General features: G+C 35.0%; 1 protein-coding gene across 2 annotated transcripts in view; it reads left to right on the forward strand.

The window, feature by feature from the left end:
* Positions 1-2,649: 2,649 nt before the first annotated feature.
* LOC145270350 (calcium/calmodulin-dependent protein kinase type IV-like) overlaps positions 2,650-24,406 on the forward strand; it is a 107,923-nt gene continuing 86,166 nt past the window's right edge. The window contains exons 1-3 of one of the 2 annotated variants that reach the window (XM_080126002.1): positions 2,650-3,568; positions 11,902-11,980; positions 21,403-21,465. In XM_080126002.1, the coding sequence (XP_079982128.1) occupies positions 3,477-3,568; positions 11,902-11,980; positions 21,403-21,465 (234 nt within the window). In that variant the 5' untranslated portion in view covers positions 2,650-3,476. The remainder of the gene's footprint in view (positions 3,569-11,901; positions 11,981-21,402; positions 21,466-24,406) is intronic. The other variant, XM_080126006.1, reaches the window with a different exon arrangement.

A 24,406-nucleotide genomic window follows, 5' to 3' on the forward strand; every position in this document is an offset into this window, starting at 1 on the left:
GCATGACGTTCAGTTTTAACCGTGGTTCACAAAATTTGCTGGTCCACCTTGTCATTTGGATGAAACAGCACTCCCAACTTCACAACAAGCCATCCAGTTTAGTTATTTCCTCGAAAACAGTTATCCCCACTTAAAAAATAGTGAGATTTCTAAGTTAATTGCCAAGGAAATAATTAGTATTCGGCAAGCAGTCAATCCATAATTGCCCTTGTTAAGGTAACATTATATAGGACAGAAGGTCAATATATTTTTCTGTAAGAGGGCCAAACAGATTGACAGGAAATCTCTTGCAGCAATCAAAGTGAAAAGAATGAAGGAACAGCTAGACAGACTGTTTGATATATCTTGTAGCTGTAAACTTTCTTGAGATGTGATGACTTTGCAGTAAAGTGCAAGACTGAAAATTGTCAAACAAGGCACATAATCTGCACTTGTCCTCCTAACAAGGAGGTAAAATTAATTCTATAGATTCACCTGCAATTATGTTCCTTTTTTGTGGAAAATAAAATAATATATTGGTATTTATTATGTAATCTGGCTCTATTATTAAACATGCAAATTTTCCAATTTTCAGGTTCCACTAGAAGAACTGCCATTACAGCAATTTTTAAATTAATTGATGGAACAACAAAAAGCCTAACAACATTTACTGGTCCTTTGGGGAAACTTTGTATCAATAATTATCAAGATTTGCCTCAAGTAGAATTCTAAAAAATTAGTGTCCCTCCCGATCATCATTATCTGACAGCAGAAGAAACAAATAATTTAAGTGTGAAGACCAAAGGCTACTTTTTGAGTATGCTGTTGGTGTTTCTTGTGGAGAAGTTAAGTTAGAAAATTGGGCCCTTGAATTAAGGAAGATGGCTAACATAAGCCACAAGGTTAATGTGTTTATGGACCAGAGGTGTCTATCCTCAAACACTATGATAAATTAAACATTTTGGTCAAATTTATCATCCAAGTGTATGCAGTCAGTTGGTTTGAGATCAAAACTGACAATATTTTTTTAAACCAACAACACAGAGAACAAAACAGTTAACTGAAATCCAAATTACTGTTTTAAACTGTTCAAAATATAGTGCTTTTGCACTACTTTCGGAAAATATAATATCGATGATAAACTAAGATTAATTGGATGTGAGAGAAGAGGGCATTCAAACGATTTTGTCCATTAGGAAAATAAATATTTATTCATTAAATTTTATTAGTTTTCTTAATTTACCCAAACAATAGTTGGTTTTATTCATATTACATCGCAAAAATATAAAAATAAGTGTTTTCAAATAATTGTTTTTTTTTTGTTGTTGTTTTTTCCAGAAATAGTGAACAACTAAAAAAAAAAAAAATGAAAAAGATTACTGCTATCAATTTTGCAGCCACACACTGGTCAAATTTGATTGATTTTTCTCAAAAAGTTGTATATGGGCAGGAAGCAAGACATAGACACATTATTACTAAGTCATCATGTCAGCAAATTAGACCTTCATTTTCCTCAAAAGGAAATTATAAAGAACAAATTAGTTCTATTATAAGTTTATATTATTGCCTCTAATAAAAATTTAAAATACATGGTTTTGCAACTTGTATCAAGTTGTTATATTGTGTAATACATCTCAACATGTCTTTTTGAATTGTGAAATTTAAAAGACTTAGTTGCTAATTAGCTTTTTTTTTACACTTTTTGTTTAATCAATGCAGTAAAAGAGATATTTTGCTAGTTGTGATTCATAATTAAAATTACAATTCATGTATTTATTTTCTTTTAATGTATTTCATATAAATATATCAATTTTAATTGGATATTTTATAAAAATAGTGAAATTTCAAAGTCAGTGTTGTGAAAAATGCTATGAAAATGAAGGATTTTTCAGCATTTTTCTACACGATTTTTAAAATTAAATGCTTAAAATATTCAAGATGGGAATCTAATTTTTGGTATATGTTCTTATCACATCAAATCCCAACTATCATCATCAGTGCCATGTTGATTTTCTGAAAAAGGTTGCAAATCGACCTGCCCTACTGTAAACGTTCCAAGAGACATCGTTCCTGTCCTTCCAAACCTTCTTGTACAGATTCAGAGACGTTACCAAACCAATTCTTGCAGATTTTCTCGTTATTTACTTTTAATGCGTTTCGTGCAATAAATGCAATACATTTTACATTGTTCATCTGCCTTTGTCTTCTCTTGTTGGCAGTTGTCGTTACTTCTTGTCTGCGTCTTGTCTCCCCACCCCTGCAACATTGTCACGGGTGGCTTAACATGTACTGCTGTGCATCTTAATAATTTATAGTTATTGTAAATAGATAGAATTAGGCACAGCGCCATTGAATTGAAGGGTGACGTCTGTTGGTTATTTCAGTAGCAATCTCAACTAGACGCATTCAGGCGAATGGTGTACTTAAAAGACAGCCGATAAGAGAAGTAATCGTGGCAGGAGGTGAATGATGTGCACACTCAGAGGGGGGGGGGGTGCAGAATAAAAAAGAGAGGGGGAGAGGGGCGGGATTAGAAAGAGAAACAAAGAGAAAGACAAAAAGAGAAACAAAAAAGAATGAGGCGGAGTGTAAGATTAGAGAAAGAGAAAGAGAAAGAGAGAAAGAAAGAGAGAGAGACAGACAGACAGACAGACAGACAGACAGACAGACAGAGACAGAGCGGGAGGCGGAATGTAAGAAAGATGCTGAATTAGAGAGATAAAACAAGAGAGAAGAAAGACAAAGGGCGGGATTAAAGAGAGATAGATAGATAGATAGATAGATAGATAGATAGATAGATAGATAGAGAGAGAGAGAGAGAGAGAGAGAGAGAGAGAGAGAGAGAGAGAGATAAAAAGAAAGAGAGAGGAAGGGAGGCGAAATGCAAGAAAAGGGCGGGATTAGAGAGAGAGAAAGAGAGAGAGAGAGAGAGAGAGAGAGAGAGAGAGAGAGAGAGAGAGAGAGAGAGAGAGAGAGCACTGGGATTAGTGAGAGAGAAACGAGCAAGAGAGGGAAGCGTAATGTAAGAAAAAGACGGGATTAGAAGATAGAGAGGGGGGAAGAATGTGAGAAAAAAACGGAATGAAAGGGAGAAAGAGAGTTAGAAAGAGAGAGAGAGAGAGAGAGACAGAGACAGAGACAGAGACAGAGACAGAGAGAGACAGACAGAGACAGAGACAGAGACAGAGAGAGATGCAGATAGATAGAGAGACAGACAGAGTAATTAAAGCAATATCTATACATCTACTTGAAAATGGCTGACGTCATAAAGCATTTATCGTTTCTGATGTCATTCTGCACATCTTCCGGCTGTTCGTATTCATTTGTTTCTTAAATCGAACGGATGATCCATTACATTGACCCTGACTTGCTGAACTGACGCCGGGTGCAAGTGGCCCCCTCCATCAGTTCCTCCTCTAAACTTAAAACCAACCATTGGAAACTGCATTAGTGACGATTGTGTTTCCCAGTCAGCGCATTCAACGGTATCGGGCAAGATGACTGAAAGTGCCGAACAATATTGGGTCGTTGAAAGCATCAAAGATGTAAAATTTGAGAGTAAATACGATTTGGGTGATGAACTCGGCAGGTTAGTAGTTTTTTTTTTCTTTTCTTTTTAACTTTCACTTATTCTTAAATTGTTTAAAATAAGAATTTTTTTTGGGGGGGGGGTCATATCTACCCTTTTTCTCTCTCATTTATAATTTAATATAAAATAAATAAATAAATAAATAAAAAATAAATAATTCAAATTTTGGAAAACTCACGGTTAACATCCATGGCACAAGTACCAGTTTTGTTTTAGTATCTTCCGATTCAAAGTAATTAAATTAAAAAAAAAAAAAAAAATTGAAACAGCAAATTTTGTTTTTACGTCGAGTGTTTCCAAAATTTATTTACTAGAACGTTGTAATTAAAAACTGAGCCCCTAGGTATATCAGAATTTGGGGGAAATTTTTGACACCCCTAACACAAAACTGCGAATAAAATATAAAAAAATTCGTAATTTCTCTTTTTAAAGTGGGTTGTTTATTTTCTTTATGGAATATACTTCCAAAATAAACTATTACAGTTGTTTTAAAAATAATAGAAATATTATTTTTTTATTTAAAAAAAATAGTGTTTACAAAGTGCCGACGCGCGTTCATGCAGCCATTTTTTACGCATGAAATCAATTGAATTTTACGAGTTAAATTTTTTCAATTTTTAAACTTTAAAAATCTATAAAAAATTTTTCATTGGTTCAATTTTTACGATATTTTCAGGGTCAATGCTGGTTCCAATAAATCGAATATAATAATTTAGACAAACGTTTTTTTTTTTTAATTCACCCCTCCCCCATTTTGAAATGTCTATTAAAATTTAAATAATTGATTTACGCACTAAAGTTTTATATATCAGAAACTGAAGATAACAGATCAATAAAAAAAATATTCTAATCTAAAACAAAAAAAAAGTGTTTTTTTGGAAATTTACCTGTAAAGTCCAAAGTGTAAAACTTTTTTTTTTTTAAACACGTTGATTTTTTTAAGTGAAAGCTCATGTTATGTTTTGTAACTATTCTGTACTTTCACCTAACAATTTAATAAACAAAAAATGATCTGAAACTTTCATTTAACTTGAAAATACTATAAAATAAATTATTTTTTAAAAAATAGTATGATGCCTTCTGTGCATAAGAACTCAAATTTCTATTGTATAAATCTCACTTTTGTTTAAATGTATGTATGTATGTATGTATGTATGTATGTATGTATGTATATCTGCCTAAAACTTTCGACAGCGGCGACGGATTTTCACGTGATCAGTATTGTTTTGAAGCTCCACCCTTCGGACGACAAATATGGAAAAATTTGGCTAAAAACATTAATTTCTTCACTCTTAACTGGGCCATTTTCTACAAGGAGAGGGTCGCTTTTTTTTTTCGGCGATTTCAGGTTTTTTTCTTTCACTTTCTTTTCCTCCTTCACGATACAGGTTCCAGCCTGCCTCCCTACTACTATTTTTTTTCTCAACACACACGTCCAAACACCCAGGCAATGCCATGCACACAGGCTAGTCTAATATATAAAAGGCAAAATGGGCGCGAGCGTTTGTGTATGTCCATAAAAGTCTTTTGCATCAGGCTTTTTGTGTCGGTTAGATTCTGCAAAAAGTTTTCACATACTTCCCAGATCATAATATCTCGCATTCGCAAACGGACATCGTCTCTATCTTTTTTGTGGTCAAGTTAAATAAAATTCCCACGGTGCCGTAATTTCCAGTGTTTGTTCGTCTATTTGTATAAATAAAACAAAATTATTGGAACACAACTGCCTAGCCTTCATGCCGGGTAGTACCTATTCTGTAATTGGTTCTGAGTCATTGTAGGGGAAAGCCTTCATACTGAGACAATTACTATTTATTTGGATACTGCCAGAGTGCCTCCTTTTTGCGGGGAGCTGGTTTCATAGGAGGTTTAAAAGCAACGCCATTTCTGCAAATAATCTTTTGTTTTTCATTGACTACGTTAAATTTGAACGCTTTGGACTTCCGGTTGTGTCATGGAATAGCGGTAAGATGTCAGATTTTCTTTCACTTTCTTTTCTGCTTTCGTGTCAGGGGTTCGAGCCTACCTACTACTATAACTTTTTTTTTTTTTTTTGCTCAACACACACCTACAAACACTCAGGCAATGCCTGTTAAAAAAAAAAATGAAGCAAAAACATTTCTAATGAAATAATGTACTTGAAATAACCCTTATCCCTGAGTGGCTTCCGGGCCTTGATAAGTGGTGATCACTGTGTAAAAAAAAAAAATAATAATGTTTCTGGTGCTTATGCATTATGTTACCGTGCTATTTTTTAAATAGTATTGTCAAGTTAAATTCAAGTTTCACGATATGTTTTTTTATTAAATTGTCAGGTGAAAGTACAGAATAGTTACAAAATATCCTCCCCTCCCCATGTTAAGAATGGCTTTCAAAATAATAACGTTATTATTTCAACACAGTAACAAAAGTGCATAAGTACCACTTTTCTCAGTAATCTTTTAAATATATATCAGGATTAGTTCCTATTTCAGCCACGGAAATTATTTAGTATGAAATGATTTTCAGCAGGGTTTCGGGATTATTTTCAAATAACTTATTTTTATTTAAACCATGTTATATTAAAAATAAATAAATACAATGATGACAAGTTTCATCGTACATTGTACACGTGAAACGCCGAAATAAAAACAAGATCGATAAAATAGGGTGGCTATCTATATAAAGAAATCGAGGAAAAGGCTAGAACAATCACTCAAGTTCATAACCCTGCTTTCTAATAAGAAGATTATGAACTTGAGATTTAGCCTCTTTCTAATGATAAACAGGAAAAACATGGAAATACAATAAATAAAATTACAAACATGTATCTAACCCAACCCTAACCCAACCCTAAACCCTAACCTGTGCGATTAAAATTATTTTTTTATTTCCACCAATTTATAAAAAAATAACCTTCATAGATATTCGTGTTAGTTAAAAAAAAAAAAACACAAGGCGTTCATTAAAAATTGAGGAACGTTCGGCAGAGCTTTTCCGATTATTTTTACCAGCTGTCGAGGTAACCCAAGACAACTTTATGAAAATCGCGGATCGATAAATGCAGGAGCACCGCGTTTTTTATGATGCTGGCATTATTATTTACTTACTAGGAGTAGTCACACAAGCCATCATCAAGGATTGCTATTTGAGAACAACTTGTGGTGTTCCCTGGAGTCTGAGTGACAACAAGTTTCTTCTGATTTCAAGTATTCTCCACCCCTTTTTTATAACCTTTGCAAAAGAATTTGCGTTATCGCAACAGCCGCCTACCACTGATTTCTCCTTAGCGGCAACCGTTGATCTCCAGTGGAATTTAGCCTCCCCAAGGCCCCAGCCCTCTTTGCACTTATCCAGCGGAGGTCTGGCTAGTGCTTTCTCTCCTCGGTTTTTCCATCCTCCTTGACCATCATTATTTGGTGTGGGTGCCCGTTTATGGCGACACTCACAGAATAGAAAAAGGCGCGGAGGCGGTATCTTACAATTAATCAGTTTCAGTTTTAATGATTCCATGCGATGATGTGTTTTGCATTTGTAGCCGTTTCTGTGTCCAGTTTGTGTGTAGTTTATGTGTGGATTTAATCTCCACATTCAAAGGTTTTCCTTAATATTTATGCAGTTTTCATTAGTGAGATTCGTTGTATCTTCTCTGCCATTCCTCTGATACAAAACATTTTTTTCTTTCAAATTATTAACTTATTTAAGGCACTTAATAATTTGAAAGGAAAAATGTTTTATATTTTTTTTTAATTCATTGTTACCAAAGCTAAAATTATTTAATCAGTAAAAAAATCCATCATGTTGCTTTAAAAAAACAAAAAAAACTAATTAGACAAACGAACATTCTTTAAATAAAAAAGAAGAAAATATTCATCACTGATTTGAACATATGTGTGGAGATAGATTTGTAAACCATCGCCTTAACCATTCATATTTGATAATAACTTTTAATTTTTTTCGAATGTGAAGTGTTTCAGATATTACAATGATTGAAAAGACTTAAATAAAAATGATTTGTGATTTAATTAAAGATTTCGTAATCAATTAAAACTGTGAATTTTCAATGTTTGTTGTGAATGCATTCAATATATTAACAACATCTTTTATTTAGTGAAGTTACAAATGTTCGTAATTTGTATATTTATTATTTTTTATATTTATAAAAAATACAATACATTTCCGTTTACAAGAGTTTGTTATGAACCATTCAAATACATGTATCGGCAAAAGTGAATAATTAATTTTATCTCAGTGTCCTTGGGTAGAGTAAGAGTACATTCAAGGTAAGGAGTAAAAACTTCTTCATCTTTCTTTATTTATTGAAAAACACTATAATACTGAGCAATACTAAACACTTAAATCGATGAAATTGACTGAAAATATTTTTTAACACAGACCAAACATTTACCTAAATTATTGACGAAACAGATTTACCTTTTGTTATTTTTTATTTTTTTTTTTACATGGAGTTCACCACTTATCAAGGCCCAATGGCCACTCGGGGATAAGGGTTATTGTGTGTACAGTAATCAATGGGATAGTGTAGCAATAGTATTGGAGAATTGATAAGGTGTCATTACTTAGGGGGGGAGGTTCATCAGGAATTTGTTTGTGTTAGACTTGAAGACATCCAGGTTGAAGTCGTGAGGGAAACAGGCAAGTGGAGGCGTGCAGTTCTAAGAAAGAATCTTTGTTCATGGAATCTACATTTTGATTTAGGCACAGATAAGGAGCGGGGAAAATTATTGACTGTGGTTTCAGCTAGTCGGGTGTTTTTTGAAAAAGATTGACGAGGGGGGATCAGAATGGAGCTCAGACGAGCACTTGCCATGGAAATAACGATAGAACAAAGACAGGCTCTCTACGTCTCTTCTGTAGGAAAGAGGTTGCAGGGAAGAGAAAAGGGCATCCCCCACTAAGCCACAAAGTCTATTTTGTACTGTCAAGGCAGGATAGGCTGTTTTTAGCAGCTCCTGCCCAGATGTGGCAGAAGTACTCCATCCTTGGACATACTTGGCTCTTATATAGACAGAGAATTGCATCATTAGTGAGATATCCTCTGGAGCGGTAGAAGGATCCCACCATTTTCCCAGCGATTTTGGCGGGGGTACCCGGCATTGCCCCGGTGTGGTGAGTTTGGGGAGGTAAATCAAAACAAAATGGAAAATAAAGAATAAGCGAACGTAATAACCCTATTTCAATATTATATAAAAAAAGAAAACCCAACGAAAACAGCAAAATAAAGAATAAGCAAACGATGTTCAAATATATATATAAAAGTGAAACTGTCTGCTGTCTGTCTGTGTACATTTCTCTACCAAATAACTCTGTCAATTTTCAGTCTACAGACTCGAGATTTGACATATGAGGTATTGAGATTTGGGAAAATCTTTTTAATTGGTTTCCGGTCAAAAATTTGACTGTTAAGGGGTTAAAGTTAAACGATTTGACCTTTGAGAACTCTACCAAACTCTTCTGCCAATTTTGGGTCTAACCACTTAAAATTTTAGATATAGGTTATTTGGATATGTATCTAACATTATAATTTGATTTAAACCCAAAACAATAAATGTTAAAGTGCCATAATTGGGGTCAAAGGTTTTTTTAAAAAATGACTGCTGTGGTCTCTATGAAATTACTCACCCAATTTTTGGTCTAAACATTTGAAATTTTACATAAGCCAAGCTTTTTAATCGTTTTTCTTTTCGCTGAAAATTTGCCTTCCAAGGGGTCAAAGTTAAAAAGATTTGACCTTTGCGGTCTCAAGCAAACTATTAAACCAATTTTGTGTCTAAATATTTGAAATTTTACATAAAGGGTATTCAGACATGCAGCAAACTTTTTACTCAGTTTTTGAGCGAAAATTTGGCTGGCAAGAGGTCAAAGTTTACAAAGGTGATCTTTGCAGACTCTACCAAACTCCTCGGCCAATTTTGAGTCTAAACACTTGAAGTTTTAGATGTACATTACTTGGATTTGGGGTGAAAAATTGAGCTACCAATATATAAATGTATGTATGTATGTTTGCATGTCTGCCTAAAACTTTCGACTGAGGCGACGGATTTTCACAAGATCAGTATCGTTTTGAAGCTTGACCCTTCAGATGACAAATATCGAAAAATTGGCTAAAAACATTAATTTCTTTCACCCTCAACTGGGCATTTTTCTACAGGAAGGGGTCGCTTTTTCGCTGATATTTTCGAAAGTCATCCCGTCTTTTCGATTGTCTAGTCTTAATTTAAACCTACGTCACTTCCGGTTTGGCGGTGGTCATAACAGCAAAGACGTCACGTTTTTTTCCCGTTCTTTTCCTCCTTCACAGTACGAGTTCGAGCCTGCCTTCCTACTACCACTTTTTTTTTTTTTTGCTCAACACACATCTCCAAACACCTGGGCAACGCCGGGCACCCATGCTAGGATATCTATAAAAGTGAAAATGTCTCCGTGTGTGTGTGTTTGTCTGTTTGTGTACATTTCCCTACCAAATAAATCTGTCAATTTTTGGTCTACAGACTCGAGATTTGACAGGTACTGAGTACGAGGTATTGAGATTTGGGAAAATCTTTTTAATTGGGTTTGCCCAAAATTTTGCTGTTAAGGGTCAAAGTTCAACGATTTGACCTTTAAGAACTACCAAACTCATCCGCCAATTTTGAGTCTAAACAATTGAATTTTTAGATATAGATTACTTGAACATGGATCTAACTTTATAATTTGATTTGAGCCCAAAACAATAAATGCTAATAGCTCAAAATTGAGGTCAAATTTAAAAAAAAATTTACTTCTGCAGTCTCTACGAAATTACTCAGCTAATTTTTGGTCTAAACATTCGAAATTTTACATAAAGTGTATTCAGACATAAGCCAAGCTTTTTAATCGGTGTTTGGCTAAAATATTGGCTGTCAAGGGGTCATAGTTCAAAAGATTTGACCTTTGCGATCTCTAACAAACTATTAAGCCAATTTTGGGTCTAAATATTTGAAATTTTACATAAAGTGTATTCAGACATAAGCCAAGCTTTTTAATCGGTGTTTGGCTAAAATATTGGCTGTCAAGGGGTCATAGTTCAAAAGATTTGACCTTTGCGATCTCGAACAAACTATTAAGCCAATTTTGGATCTAAATATTTGAAATTTTACATAAAGGGTATTCAAACATCCAGCAAACTTTTTAATCAGTTTTTGCCCAAACATTTGCTGCCAAGAGGTCAGAGTTGATCTTTGCAATCTCTACCAAACTCTTCAGCCAATTTTGTGTCTAAACACTTGAAATTTTAGATGTAGGTTAGTTGGACATGAGTCAAACATTTTGATTTGATTTGAGCCCAAAACAATAAATGTTACCAGGTCAAAATTTGGGTCAAAGTTAATAAAAATTTAAGAAAGCCTATTTTTTTTTTTTTTACACGGTGGTCACCACTTATCAAGACCCGGAAGGCACTCAGGGATAAGGGTTATTGCAAGTACAGTACTATTATATAGAAAGGCATTATGGTACATATGCACACTTATTAATATATGTAGATATGCACATAAAATTATGAACAGTACATAGAACCGAGTAAAGCTGAGCTGAACTGCTAGTAAATATAATAAAGCAATATTCAGCGAATTAAAATCTGGATAAAAAAAATGTAATGTAAGCAAACATCTTGCTGCACAACCCCCCACTTATAATTCTCTCATGAATGTTGCCCCTAATTTACAGCAGCCCATTACGCCTGAGTGCCAACGTGCCTTGTTTGTGGTAAATAAAAAAATAATAAAAAGAACTTATGGAATAACCTGATATATTTCTTACTGATCTTCATTTGAAACTGTACTTCCCTGACTTTGCCTGAGATGCAGTAAAGTCATTTAAATGTTTATTTTTTGATACGTTTATAAACTCACACACACACACACACACACACACACACACACACACACACACACACACACACACACACACACACACACATGCATGCGCACACACACACACTCACACAAAAATAAATTTTATTTTATTTATCACATGGATAACTCCTATTATATTCTTTAATTAAATATGAGTTATCCCCCTTGCTTATTTTTAATTTTAAGTGATCATTTAAAAATGTTACTTAGATGCTTTCATTTTTAAAACAGATTACACTATGTTAATATAATGCCAATAACATGGTACAACAATAACAAATAACAATTGGATAGCCAGAGTTAATGTTCGATATGTCAGCTTAAATATTAACTCAGTCTGATTTTGAAAATTCAACAAGGTAACTTTATATTTCTAAATTTTGCAAGTTGTATCTTCTTTTCTTTCAAATTGGAATAATTATTTGAGCTTTTTTGATTCCGTTTTTTCCTGTTTGTTAGAGGAGCCAGTGCCATCGTCTATTGCTGCACAAACAAAGAAACACAGAAAAAATGGGCCGTGAAAAAAATTGCAAAAAGAGTAAGCCATTATTTTTTCTCATTATTTCTTCATTATTATTTGTATTCTTTGAACTGCTGATCTCATCATGAATGTGATTTTCACAACGTTTTGGTCGATGTAACCTCCAACCTTCTTCAGGTGTATCTTGTCGAACTTTGGAATGTTTCTGTCGAACTCTGGAATTTGGACGGTATTTTGAGCGGAACCTTTTATTTACGTCATGGGGGTAGCATGCTTTTGTTGCGTCCAAATTCCCAAATTCAACAAAAACATTCCCAAGTTCGACAAGATACACCTGAGGAAGATTGGAGGTTACATCAACTGAAACGTTGTGAAAATCAAACTCAAGATGAGAACAGTAGCCCAATGCATCCAAATAATATGAATAATTTATCCTCATCTCAAAAATTTAGAAATGTCCTTATTTCTTGTTTTTGTTTATTTATTTATTTGTGGACTGTTATTTTCATCTTCGTAGTTATTATTGTTTCATCACATTTTGGCCAACTCATCCTCTGACCTTCTTCAGATGGTTAACCGCGACCCGGTAAGAATGCTGAGTCTTGTAACTGTATCACCAGTAATTACTGCCTTCCATAGTTGTTGTTTCACCACGTTTTTTAGCCAACTAATCCTCTGGCCTGTTTTGGGTAGGATTGAAACCGCTATCTTCAGACAATGCTCTTCTGGAACCATAGTAAAAAAAAAACTATATCTTATTATAAATTTTCCTAATATCTGTGTGTGTGTGTGTGTGTGTGTGTGCGTGTGTGTGTGATACGGTTTATCTCAGCCTACAGGCAATCCACCCAGGTAAGTAAGGTACCGAAATGAAACTTATAACCCAGCGAATGTTTTAGTGATATTTATATCCATGTTTGGTGTATGGAAATGCAAAAAAAAAAAACGCAAAAAGTAATAATATTGCACCAGATTAACTAAATCTGAACGATGCGTCATGATTGGTAGATTATTAATTATTAATAATCCAACATTTTAGTCTGTTAATAATAAGCAAAAAATATAGCCTGTTGATTTAGAATAAATAAATTCTTTTTGCTAAACTTCTAGAGTGAATGTGGTATTGTGGTGACTAATCCCTTTTAATCCCTATTGATTCCTATTTGTGTTTCGAACAGATACCATAATACTTATAACAAATATCTATACAAAATTTCAGTCAGATCGTCCAGTAGTTTCCGAGAAAAGTGGACAGACAGATAAACATACAGACAAACAGACTAAGAGAAATATGGTAAACAAGAGTCATTCTAAAAGTAAAGCCTCCTTGAAAAGTTGAAGAGCTACAAAGACGGAAGCAGTACCATTAAAACGAGTGACTTATTGTGTCCCATAATTTATTTTTCTACATAGTCACCACCATTCTCAATCCACTTTTGCCAACAATGAACGATGTCTGTGCATGGACATCCAGAGCATCATACAAGGGTTGTTCCAGAATTAAAACCTTCTATTTTTAACTCAAAAATTTCAAGAGCTATGAAGACAGGAGTGGTACTATTAAAATGTGCTCCTGAATTCATTTGTCTACATAGTCACCACCATTCTCAATGCACTTTGCCAGGAATTCATTTGTGCCTATGATGCATGTCCATGACAGGGATCACTTCTTAGAGTCTCACACCGTCAATATATGCAACAGAGAGATTATACTTTCAGGTCATGAATGCATAAGTTCAGTCATTATAATTATGCAATTTGCAATCCCCTCTGATCCATTCAAGCGGAATAAAAAATAGGAGGCATTACGTTTGGGATGCTCCCTTTTACATAAATAAAAGTAACTTTATATGACTAAGGGTGCTTTTGTTGTTGGCATTGGTTTTCCAGAATAATCTTGAATTTACCATCATAACCAGATGAATGTTGCCAATATCCTCAAATGAAAATGAAAGTGAAAGTGAAAGTACTATAGAATAAAATGGATTCAAACTTGACATATCCAAGTTGTCACCTCTCTACTTGTAATCAAATTATGTTAAATCTTTTATAATCTTATTTAAATTTGATACAATATACAGGATAGAATGATAATTTTGTTGCCCTAAAGAAAGCAACGCCACAGCTTTATTTTAACACTTTTATTGAAAAAATCAATTCAGGTAGCTTGATTATGTGTAGAGCTGACGTCTATTCAATGTAGTCACCATCAGCTTCACTCAACGCCTCATTATGAAACCAAGCCTGTGCTCTCAAGCATTGAACCGTCTGGATTTGCATTTTGAGGGTGCTGGCAAGAGCAACATGGAATTACAACTCAATTTAACTTCCAAATCTGACCCCCCCCTCCAAGATTGCCATGGGCATGGAATATGTGCCTATATAAAAGATGGCTTTCCATGTGGTAGGGACATCTCCAGAGAAGATCCTAACTTACCCTATATGTCATTCCGGGTTGCACTAGCTCAAACTACTGCATTTATATTTGCTCTCTATCACCCCCACAACAGTGGAGTTACTATCTTTAAAAGCATATCTGAGAAAATTGACCACGTCCTATCTGCTTATCCTTCAGCTAATATTCATGTCTGTGGAGACTTTAATGTTCACAATGTGTAATGGTTAGCCCACTCAAACAAGACAAATGATGAGGGGAGGTTCTGTCATGATTTCTCCATTGCTTATGACCTCATTCAGATTGTTCACAAACCCATTCGTCTGCCTGATACTTTTTTTATTTTTTTATTACATTTTCACCCCAAACAAGGCAAATTGCCACTTTGGTGTAGGGGGCTACTATCAGGGGCAACAACTGCTGGGGTACTATGTAGGGATTTGGGCAGCAAGGTGTCGGTTCACGTTACACTTGAACTTCTGCACGTCAGTACTGTTGGGGAAGCAGGGACCTGGAATGGAATTCCAAAGTCTAGCTGTTCTGAGGAAGAAACTATTGGAGTAAAAAGATCTTTTACATCTAGGGATCTCTACAGTGTGGGGGGTGGGATTTAGCAGCCTGTCGGGTTTGTCGAGGGTGCACACGTCGTGGGGGCACAAGTGATTGCAGTTCGTCAGAGCATTCACCACTAAAATACTTGTAGAAAAGGCAGAGGGATGCAACATTTCGTCGATGGGACAGAGGCTGAAGCTTAGATGCCAGTTCAGGGCCTATCAGGTTTGCGACTCTCTTTTGAACCTTGTCAAGGAGCGAGAGACTAGTAGCAGATGCACTGACAGCCAGTATGCAAGTCTTCTAGACCTTTTTCTCACAACTTGCCCTGAACTGTGTTCAGCTTCCATTCTGTTTCCACTTGGATCTTCCGACCACTCTATTGTATCAGTTAAGATAAAAATGAAATGTAATAAGTCCTCAGATGTACCTCGCCATCGTACAGTATATGGATACACTATGGCTGACTGGGATAGCTTCCGTACTTTTATATCAGATCTACCTCTGCATTCCATGTTTAAAAAGGATGTGTCCTCTATAGTACCAGACCTGACAGAATGATTAATTGTAGGTATAGACCGTTTCATACAATCAAAAAGATTCCAGCAAAAACCTAACAGCCAGCCATGGCTCTCTTCAGAATGTGCTGCTGCCATTGCGCACAGAAATCACTTTTTCCACTGCTTCCAATGTAATAGATGTACTGAAACTAAAGCCGCCTTTGGGACTGCCAGCAACCACTGTAAAAAGTAATAAAGAACGCAAGAGAGTTGTATGCTCAGTCCGTCAAGTGCAAAGTAGCTGAACAACGGCTTGGTTCCCACCAGTTTTGGCAAATAGCAAACAGGGTCCTAACTCTCATAAATGGACCTGAGGTCATCTCATCAGCATCAGACAAAGCCAAACACTTTGCCAAGAACTTTGCAGCTAATTCTACCCTTTGTAACCAAGGCCGCCAACCCCCAATATTTCCTCCTGTATCAGAAAACATGCTATGTGATATACAAATATCTGTACGTGATGTTGCCAAGCTAATCAAAAACCTTGACTCCAGTAAAGCAATCAGCCCTGATGGTATTCTAATTATAGTACTCAAAAGACTTCAACCAGAACTAGCGCCCATCCTTACAAAACTGTTTAAACGTTGTCTTAAGGAGAATTGCTTTCCGTCACCCTGGAAAATCTCATCAGTATTTTAGAATTCAAGTGATTGCTCATCTTCTTCTCAGTACAGGCCAATAAGTCTCCTGTGCATCATGAGTAAGTTGCTGGAATCTGTGTTAAATAGAGAAATAATCAACCATCTCGGCAAAAATAACCTCCTTAGTGACACGCAATATGGTTTCCATTCTGCTAGATCTACAGCAGATGTGCTTACAGTTATATCTCATATGATTAGCAAATCTCTCAACAAAGTCTACCTTTCTAGGGCAATTGCCCTTGACATATCAAAGGCCTTTGATAGAGTATAGCATAAAGATTTACTTCACAAGATCTCCAGCTACGGTATAGCTGGAAATGTCTTCTGAATTATTAAATGATTTCTCTCTGATAGGTTCATAAAAGTAGTGGTTGATGGGTAGAAATCAGAAGCTCTTAGTATTAATGCTGGAGTCCCTCAGGGGTCCATCCTAGGCCTAACTCGCTTCCTGATCTACATTAATGATCTTCCAAATCATGTCCTTACATCATTTGTAGACATTTATGCTGATGACACTACTATCTATGGTAGCACATCTAAGACCGTAAACGACTAAGTTCTCTGATTCTCTCTCCTCCGATCTTGAGTAAGTGGTACAATGGGGAAAGAGGTGACTTGTTACTTTTAATGCATCTAAAACAAAGCTTTTATTTTTACACCATCAATGCTCTGATCTCCATCTGGCATTAATTGAAATGAATGGCTCTCGTCTTGGTGAGGTCTCATGTTTTGACAAGCTTCTGGGCTTGACCTTTACTCCTGATCTTAAATGCAACACATACATTAAATCCGTTGCCAAGGCCACTGGAAAAATGGTGGGATCCTTCTATCGATCCAGTAGATATCTAACTGCTGATGCAATTCTCTATCTATATAAGAGCCAGGTACGTCCAGGGGTGGAGTGCTGTTGCCATGTTGCCACATCTGGGCAGGAGCTGCTAGAAAGGACTTATCCTGCCTTGATAGAGTTCAAAATAGACTTTGTAGCCTCGTAGGGGATGTCCTTTTCTCTTCCTTGCAACCTCTTTCTCACAGGAGAGATGTTGCAAGTCTGTCTCTGCTCTATCGTTATTTTCATGGCAAGTGCTGAGCTCCAATCTATGCCCCCCCCTCGCCAGACTTTCACAAGAAACACCCGTCTAGCAGAAAACACTATCACTAATTTCCCCACTCTTTATCTGTGCCTAAACCTAAACATAGATTCCATGAAAAAAGCTTCTTTCTTAGAACTGCACACCTGTGGAATTATCTTCCGTTTTCCTGCTTTCTAGCTGACTACAATATGGTTGTCTTCAAGTCTAACGTAAACAAGTTTTTCCATATAAGTTAACAAATTTACCGAATTTCCATTATTAACGATTACTATATTGTCCAATTTCTACTTTACACTCTTTAACCCTTATCCTCGAGTGGCCTCTTGGCCTTGATAAGTGGGGATACCTATGTAAAAAAAAAAAAAATTCTCAAATGAGAAACCGTCTTTATCAACCATTGTATTTGTCATCGTGCAACTAACAATCACATTAACCTTTATCTTTAAACTACGTTTTAACTTTGGTAAATAATGACTCATTTAAATATTAGATATTTTAATCATAATAAAAATAATAGATGATTTGTTTTATTCTTGTAAAAAACAAAACTTAATTGCTTGATTGACTTCTGAACAGAAACATGTTTCAAATGTGAATCTTTGTTCAGATGAAATTTTCTCATCAATTCTTACATGACATTGTAATAGAAATGCTGAACTGTAATGAGTAGGACCTGTACTCTCATCGTAAGCGACATAAGATCGACTATGTCATGCACAAAGGCCACGGATGTAACTGTGTGAAAGAAGAGCCACACCAGACTTGGCTTCATGAATGCTTTTCCATTGCCACTTTTCGTGAAAACGCCTTGAACCACCAGGACAGCAGATGAAAATTCCTGCATTTTAGTTTTTGGAAGAGTCATTTGATTAAATAGCTACTATTTGCCTCCCCATTATATCTCAGGCTTTTTTTTGTTTTTTTATTTAATGTTTGCTGTTACATTCCTGAAATGAAATTAACGTTGCACAGTTTTCCATTTTGATTAGGAGTTATCGCCCTTGTTTGTTATTTGCTTTTTTGTAGTGTAAATAATTTTAAGTGCTATAAACCATGTAAAAAGGCAGAAGATATTTACACCTATATACAATCCGAATGTTTGTCCGAGACAATTTTGAACCTGAATATGGTAGTGTGGTGTTTTATCGTAGAACAGAAGACAGACCAAAACCTCTTTAGTACCGAACTAATTTCACAGCCAATAATAAACGTAAGAGCAAATATTAAACGTAAGAGCAAATAGCAGGTAGCAGCAGTAAACGCAAGAACTGTTAGTAACGAAATGTTGAAGAAGAAAACTCAGCCCTTTTTTTAAAAAGGAACGTGTGCAAAATCACGTGCCATAGAAACTTTTACTTTAACGGAAATATAACAGGTAGACATCCTCACAACCTCCTCTAACAAAAAGGAATTTCACAGAGCACTAATATGAATGCTGCCTTTCTCTGTTAAGTCGACATTAACGATAGAACATGTTTGGATGTTAGACAAAAACTCTTTGAAAGATGGATTTAAACAATGATGTTTTATGCACAAATCAGGCCCCCTTGCATTCTCTGCTGCTCAAATGAGAACAGATTTTGTCTTTGAAGCTGCTCTTGGTAGGTAAGCATATAGATATAGTCATGTCATAATCCGTTTGTGGTTGCCAACCCTTGAATTAAATTCCTTATTTGTTATTGTTCATGTTATAACTTATGTCTATACTAGCAGGCCACCTGGCGTTGCCCGCTCGTAAAATATGTATAAATATTATATTTTAATTCATGCAGATTTCATATTTATTATTAATGAGCTAATTATCAATTGATTATTATCCAATATATAGTGATGACTTCAAGTTATAAAAAATATAATTTGAATGCCATCAGCTAGAATCGAAACCAAAACGTTTAGCTCAATAAACGTCGGAATATATGTCTTTATTCAGGTTAAATCCATAAATTCCGATCTCAATATTTGGTCCAGTATCTGTATGAAACTATTATAATATACAAATTAAAACAGATGATTTCAATTGTATTTCTACACTATTTATATTGAATGGTATTAGTAATACAGATATTTTGAGCTTGCTTGGGTGAATCCTCCATATTCTTTATTTCTTCTTTCAGACATCATTGAATAAACCCATTTATATTCCGTGGTCTTCCATTGTATTCTATAGTTATTACGTCAACAAAATGGTGTGATTGCTTAATCAATGCACATATGTGATTGCAAGCTTTTCTCTTTTGCTTTTTCTCAATTTTCGTTCCCACATCAGCAGGTGGCATACCAACGCCTACTTCCCCTTTCATTTATTCCCAATACATTTTAACCTTCTACATTTGAACACTGCTATTTTTTTACTCAGTAAAATCCTCCACAAATGCCCAATAAATCTGAAACTTTTACATTTGGCCAGTGCTTTTATTATTTTTACATCGTGTATATTGAATATTATTAGTACTGATGGGATGATTCCAATACTTTTCCTGATTCCAATACAATTACTGATTCCATACTAAATTCCCGATTCCAATGCAATTACCGATTGTGATTCCGATTCTTTACAAATCTCTAAAAATTTAACTATAGAGTTGTTATTTTTCCCAATTACCGTAAAAACATGTGTTAAATGTGCAGATATTTTCTCAAACATAAAAAAAACTATTGATTTTAGTTTTCCTGGTAGTTTAAAATAAATAAATATTTATTATTTTTTTTTCTACCAGCAACGGAAGATAATGCTTTAAACAAAATCAAATAAAAAAGATAATTAAAAGAATCGTTTTTAGCATCGGAAAATAGGCACATTTTTTTTCCGATTCTGATACCAATTTTGATACTCTGAAAAGTTTCAATTTTTTGGATTTCCAATTCCGATTCTGATTAAACGTCCCAACACTAATTATTAGTTAGTTATTGTTATTGTGTGATGTTGGTCTATGAATAAAGTTATGATGAAGTGTTGTGGCATTGGTGGCAGCCATAGCCACAGTATCGGATGCAGATTTTCTGCTGGCACAGCTTGAGTAGGTTATCTTCCCGCCAGTCGAGAATGAATTCTCAACACAACTTTTTTAAGTAGAGAATAGCCGCTCATCTTTCAGGTGAAGCTCACTGCCTGAGGCGTCCCTATTGAGGAATGCCGACCAGGCTGTCCAGGTAATTTTTAAAAGGTCAGAGTTCCCTTCCCTTAGGGGTGATTACTTGATTCTCTCCACCTTCCAACCTTGTGTCACATCTTCATGTGGTGGGAATACCTACAATTTTTGTACTTTTGTAAATACACATTCTTGTAAATATACCATTGTGTTGTTTTGTTCATCATCAACAATTCAAGCTCACAACAGTTATTCTCAGCTCAATCAAATGTCATTGTGATCTTCCATATTCTTTATTTCTTCCATCAACAAACCAACGTAATTTATTAACTGGTCCAGTGGTCCACGTATGTGATTGCTGGCTTTCCGCTTTTCCTTTTTCCGGTTTTGATTTTAACATCAACAGTTACAATACCATTTCCTACTTCTCCCATTATTTATTCCCAATACATTTTAACCTTCTATAGTTGAACACTGCTATAATTTTATTCAGTCCTAACCCTAACCCTAACCCTAACCTTAACCCTAACACCCACTCTTGCTTTCCTCTTTACATATGCGCAATTAATCTTTAACTTTTGCAGTTCTGTTATTTTACTCAGTTAAATCGCTGTTTTTTTATCCGATTTAATCTTTTAAACAGCGATTTTTTTTTTTTTTGTGTGTGCATTCATTCTTTCGTCACCTGTTCCCCTTATCTTCATAGTTATTGTTTTTTTACCACGTTTCGACCAACTTATCCTCTGGCCTGCTTGGGTAGGATTGACACCACTATCTTCAGACAATACTCACCTGGAACTCGAGAAGGCCAGAGGATTAGTTGGCCAAAACGTGTTGAGGCAACAACTATGGAAGGCAGTAATTATTGAGGATATGGTTACAAGACTCAGCATTTCTATCTGGTCGTGGTTAATCACCGAAAGAAGGACAGATAATGAGTTGGCCGAAACAACAACAACTATAAAGATGAGGATAACAGTCCACAAAAGATGAAGCCTCATCTCAACCCCACCCCAATACAAACATTTTTTTTCTTAAAAAAAGTTTAATATTATTTCTGTATCATTTTCTAACGTTTCTCCTTTCTTTTCTACTTCGTTTTTGTTTCGAGGTGTTTGTCCTATACACAATGTCTTTTCTCATTCCAGCCTCAAAGTCGTGTGTTCACAGCTGAAATAAAATTATTACTTGACCTTAATCACGAAAATGTGGTAAGAATTTATCTCCATAAAATATTCTTTACTCTTTAACCTATTATACATAAGGATATAGAAGCTGTAAATTACCCCAACAAGTGCTACTTAGTGACAAGCAATATGGATTTCGTCCTGCAAGATCAACTGCTGACATCCTGATTGCAATATTGCACAGGACCGCTGAATCTCTCAATATTGGCTTTGTTTCTAGAGAAATAACTCTTCACACATCAAAGGCCTTTGATAGGGTCTTGCACTATGGACTATCTGACAATCTTTTCTCAACCATCAAATTTTTTCTTTTAGATAGGTCTATAAAATAGTTCTTGTTGTTTTTGAGCATCATTTATTCATCTTTCTATGAATAAGATGGTTATTGTTGGCATTCGGTTCCCTGATATCTTTCTAGTTAGAATTTTTCTATAAAGACATCAGGTACTTACAAGAAGGGAACACGTGAAGATTGCCAACATCCCAAGAGAAAGTTTTTCTGTGGAACGAATTGGATTCAAACTTGACACACCTAGCTTGCCAGTCTGTTAACCACTTAGCCACCATCATAGTTGCTGATAAACAGAAGTTTGAAGCACATAATATCAACATCGGTATACCAAATGGATCGAATCTCTTTTTTTGATTTTCATTAATTTAAAATCAACTTTTGGGATAATTTTTTTTAATAGAAATCGCTCCAGGCAAGGCATGAAGCCACTTGATGTAAGGAGCTAAAAAAATACCACTTCAAGGTCAAAAACTTGCCAAAAAATAAGTGTTAGATAAAATAGATTCTGGCCCATAAAACAGCAGTTTTTCCCCATTTGTCAAAAACATCGCTCATGGAATGTGAGGACTCAAGGACAAAATAAGGAAAGTGAATGTCATTTATTGACAACTATGAAGCCACAACTGTTTATGGCAGAACTTCGAAGAGTGTTGATAATCAAAATGTTACTGATCGTCTTCTCTCTTTTGACCTGGATGAAGAAAAGGTGGCTTGTTACTTTTAACACCTAAAACAAAGCGACCTTCTTTTCACCATCAATGCTCAGATAGTTGTCTTACTCTACTTGAAATGAATGGTTCTCTTCTTTAGAAAGCTTCTTGTTTTAATAAATTTCTAGGACTGACTTTCAACCCAGAGTTAAAATGAAAGACTTATACCGAATCTGTTGTTAAGGTTGCTGAGGAGATGATTGGATCATTTTACTGCTCCAGAAATTCTAAACACTTTCCATAAAAAAAAGAAAAAGATGGCCATGTACAGGATTCAGGTTGCAACAGGAGTACGCAGGAGTACTTATTTATTCCTAGGAAATACCGGGTAGTCCTGTTTTCTGTTAATTTAATTTTAGCATACTCTTAACCAGGGTTGTCACAAGTTTTTATTATTTACTAGTTGTACCTACCTGGCGTTACTCGGGTGCAAGAGCAAAAAAAGACAGATTTGTTTATGAAAGAAACAAATTAATTTTTGTGAATTTTATTTTATAATCAGATTATATAAATTATAATAATGTGTGTTCAATATAGAAACTAAGCTTTAATGTTTAAAAATAGAATGTGTTCTTGGATAATTATTTATTGCAGAAGTTAAGGGAAATAACTCATTACATGATTACCCCCCCCCTTTTAATGTAGACCAATATTTACTAAGAAAAGTAACGTGTTTCACTCAAACAATTGTCTTAGTCAGAATAATTTTTATAGAAAAAAGTAAAGCAAAATAAAATAAACTTGTGCCAATAAGTTGGTTCCCTATATCGTGCTAGAAAATTATTCACATCTGAGAGTATCCTGTACCTCTACTAAGACACAATTCGTCCATGCATGGAGTATTGTTGCTACATCTTGGTTAGTGCATCTCTTGTTTTTAGACAGGGTTAAAAAAAAAGCTTTAATCTCTGTTCCATCGCTACAATGTGGCATATCTGTGCCTCTTTTACAAGTATTTTATTGAAATGTGCTTCGATGAACTTACTGCACTTGTACCCCCTCGACGTACAAAGCTGTTTAGTAGCAAAATTCCACCCTTTCACTGTAGAAGTCGTTAAATGTAAAAAATCTTCTACTTTAATAGCTTTCACAGAAATTTAAATGAAATGTAAACAGACATCTTTCTCATTTCCTTAAATTGTCTTTTGTAGACATCATCCAAGTGGCAAGAGGCGTTGTTTGAAGTAACAAGAGTAAAAAAAAATAGTGGAAAGAAAAAAAAAACGAAAAATAGGCTAGTTCGAATCAAGTATCAATATCTTAAATGGATTTCCATTTTTGGTGTAAAAATCTAGCAAGATAATTTTATATGTTAAAAGATTTAACTTGGTATAGCGAGGGTGGGTGCATATAAACGTGTAATATATATAGTATGTGAATGTCTAGTGTTTAAAATGTTCCTCTAGTTTTATGTATCCATGCGTGTTTCACATATGACTCTGTTCTCATCATAACACACAAACATACGTGGTACAGTCTTTGAATAAACATTTTTGTCTACTTGGTCCAGACAAAGGAAAAACATACCTTTTTCACAGGGACAAATAGGTCTCTAATTGTTCTGGTCTGTTTCTTGCAATCCTAAAACAAATCTCTTTCTTCAAAGCAACGTCAAATACCAAGTTCAGTTTATATAAACTTTATTCCCATCGGAGCTGCAAAATGTTGTAAGTTCTACATCATGCTAAGGTTGCATTTCTTCCAACTTTCAAAAGTGAAGACGATATCTTTCATGCTAACTTGTCTAACTCTGACTAATTTCACTCTAAAACTCTAGGTGCATTTCTTATTACGTCATCAACTCACGTAACCAAGGAAACAAATCAGCTGATCCATTTTAGTCACATGTTTTGTTTATTTAGCTAACATTCCTGTTTGTTCTAACATTCCACGCTAGTATTCCCAATATATTTCTAACATAAATATAAAATAATTAATTCGTCTCGAACATTCTATTTTCCAA

The sequence above is a fragment of the Euprymna scolopes genome, chromosome 4 (assembly GCF_053919585.1).
Source record: "Euprymna scolopes isolate OS-2025 chromosome 4, ASM5391958v1, whole genome shotgun sequence".
In the NCBI taxonomy this organism is placed as follows: Eukaryota; Metazoa; Mollusca; class Cephalopoda; order Sepiida; family Sepiolidae; genus Euprymna; species Euprymna scolopes.